The 1,041-nt window shown below is 48.9% G+C and overlaps 1 protein-coding gene across 1 annotated transcript; it reads left to right on the top strand.

The window, feature by feature from the left end:
• Positions 1-242: 242 nt before the first annotated feature.
• On the top strand, positions 243-410 carry DICSQDRAFT_44166 (uncharacterized protein; the record flags this gene model as incomplete). Its single annotated transcript, XM_007369628.1, has 1 exon — positions 243-410. A coding segment is annotated over one exon (168 nt), but the record flags the coding sequence as incomplete, so codon positions are not given.
• Between the last annotated feature and the right edge of the window lie 631 nt (positions 411-1,041).

The following is a 1,041-nucleotide window of genomic DNA, read 5'->3' as shown; positions in this document are numbered from 1 at the left end:
CAACAAACTTGGTGACAATGGCTCAGTAGAGCCTGTGTCCACAATGCTATCAGCAACTCCAGAGGTCGATGGCAAAGCATGATGTTCTAGTTTCAATGTGTACCTGCAGACTCCCCCAGAGGACCTTGGATCACAAAGCATTGTCGGATGGTGGGGTGTAACTAGCCTCGGACTCTTCTAGATTGATATGCATATAAACAGTACTCAAATTGTCGCTGCAGGTCAATGTGAGCTGACATCTGGTCTGGGCTTCTCTAGCCTGTGACTACCCCTCCATTATGGCATCCTTGATCTCGAGCGAGCGTGCCTTTTCCTCAGCAGGAATCACAACTAGCAAGCGTCGGAGCCAGTTGAAAGGTGACATTGTTGAAGCGCTACAGGGACTGAAGTGTTTAATCCGGCAGGATCTTCTTTTTTGTGAGCTTCCTGATACATCTGCACTAGATGAGGATGAGGATGAGGATGATGTTGCTGAACATGGTGATGTACCTGCAGTACCCAACAGAGGTGAGGGCTCGAGTGAGAGTGACGATGATTCTGACAATGAGGACTCATGGGACAAGTTACTTGATGACATGGAAGATGACACTTATATATTGGTGTTAGCTGCAGTGGGCCTCAGAGGGGTCACAATGGCCTAAGTCGAGCTCTGTAAGTCTTTCATTGCAAGAAAACTGTGCTACACACCTAAGTCGAGCTCTGTAAGTCTTAAGGACTGCAGAGTCGACTCAGGCGCAGATGACGGCGCACAGAGCGCGTGGGAACTAGCTAACACGACCATACACTAAGTGGCGCTGGAATGGCGCCAAACGGACCAGAAGTGCGTAAGGTAGACACTATTCTAGAGTGCAGTCAGATCTACAGAAATGGAGACTACTAGTGAAAGAGATGTGATATCTCTATGTGAACGAGAGTTGTGACTATACGAAAATTACCGTAGATAGCGGACAGCGCGAACTATGTATGGCGCGATGCGGGACTTGGTGCGATTAAAACCGCAGGCGCTACAGCACCGACTCCAACACTCCCCCCTAATCCATC

This window comes from Dichomitus squalens (genome assembly GCF_000275845.1).
Source record: "Dichomitus squalens LYAD-421 SS1 unplaced genomic scaffold DICSQscaffold_52, whole genome shotgun sequence".
Classification (NCBI taxonomy): Eukaryota; Fungi; Basidiomycota; class Agaricomycetes; order Polyporales; family Polyporaceae; genus Dichomitus; species Dichomitus squalens.
This window is presented reverse-complemented; position numbering and strand designations above follow the sequence as displayed.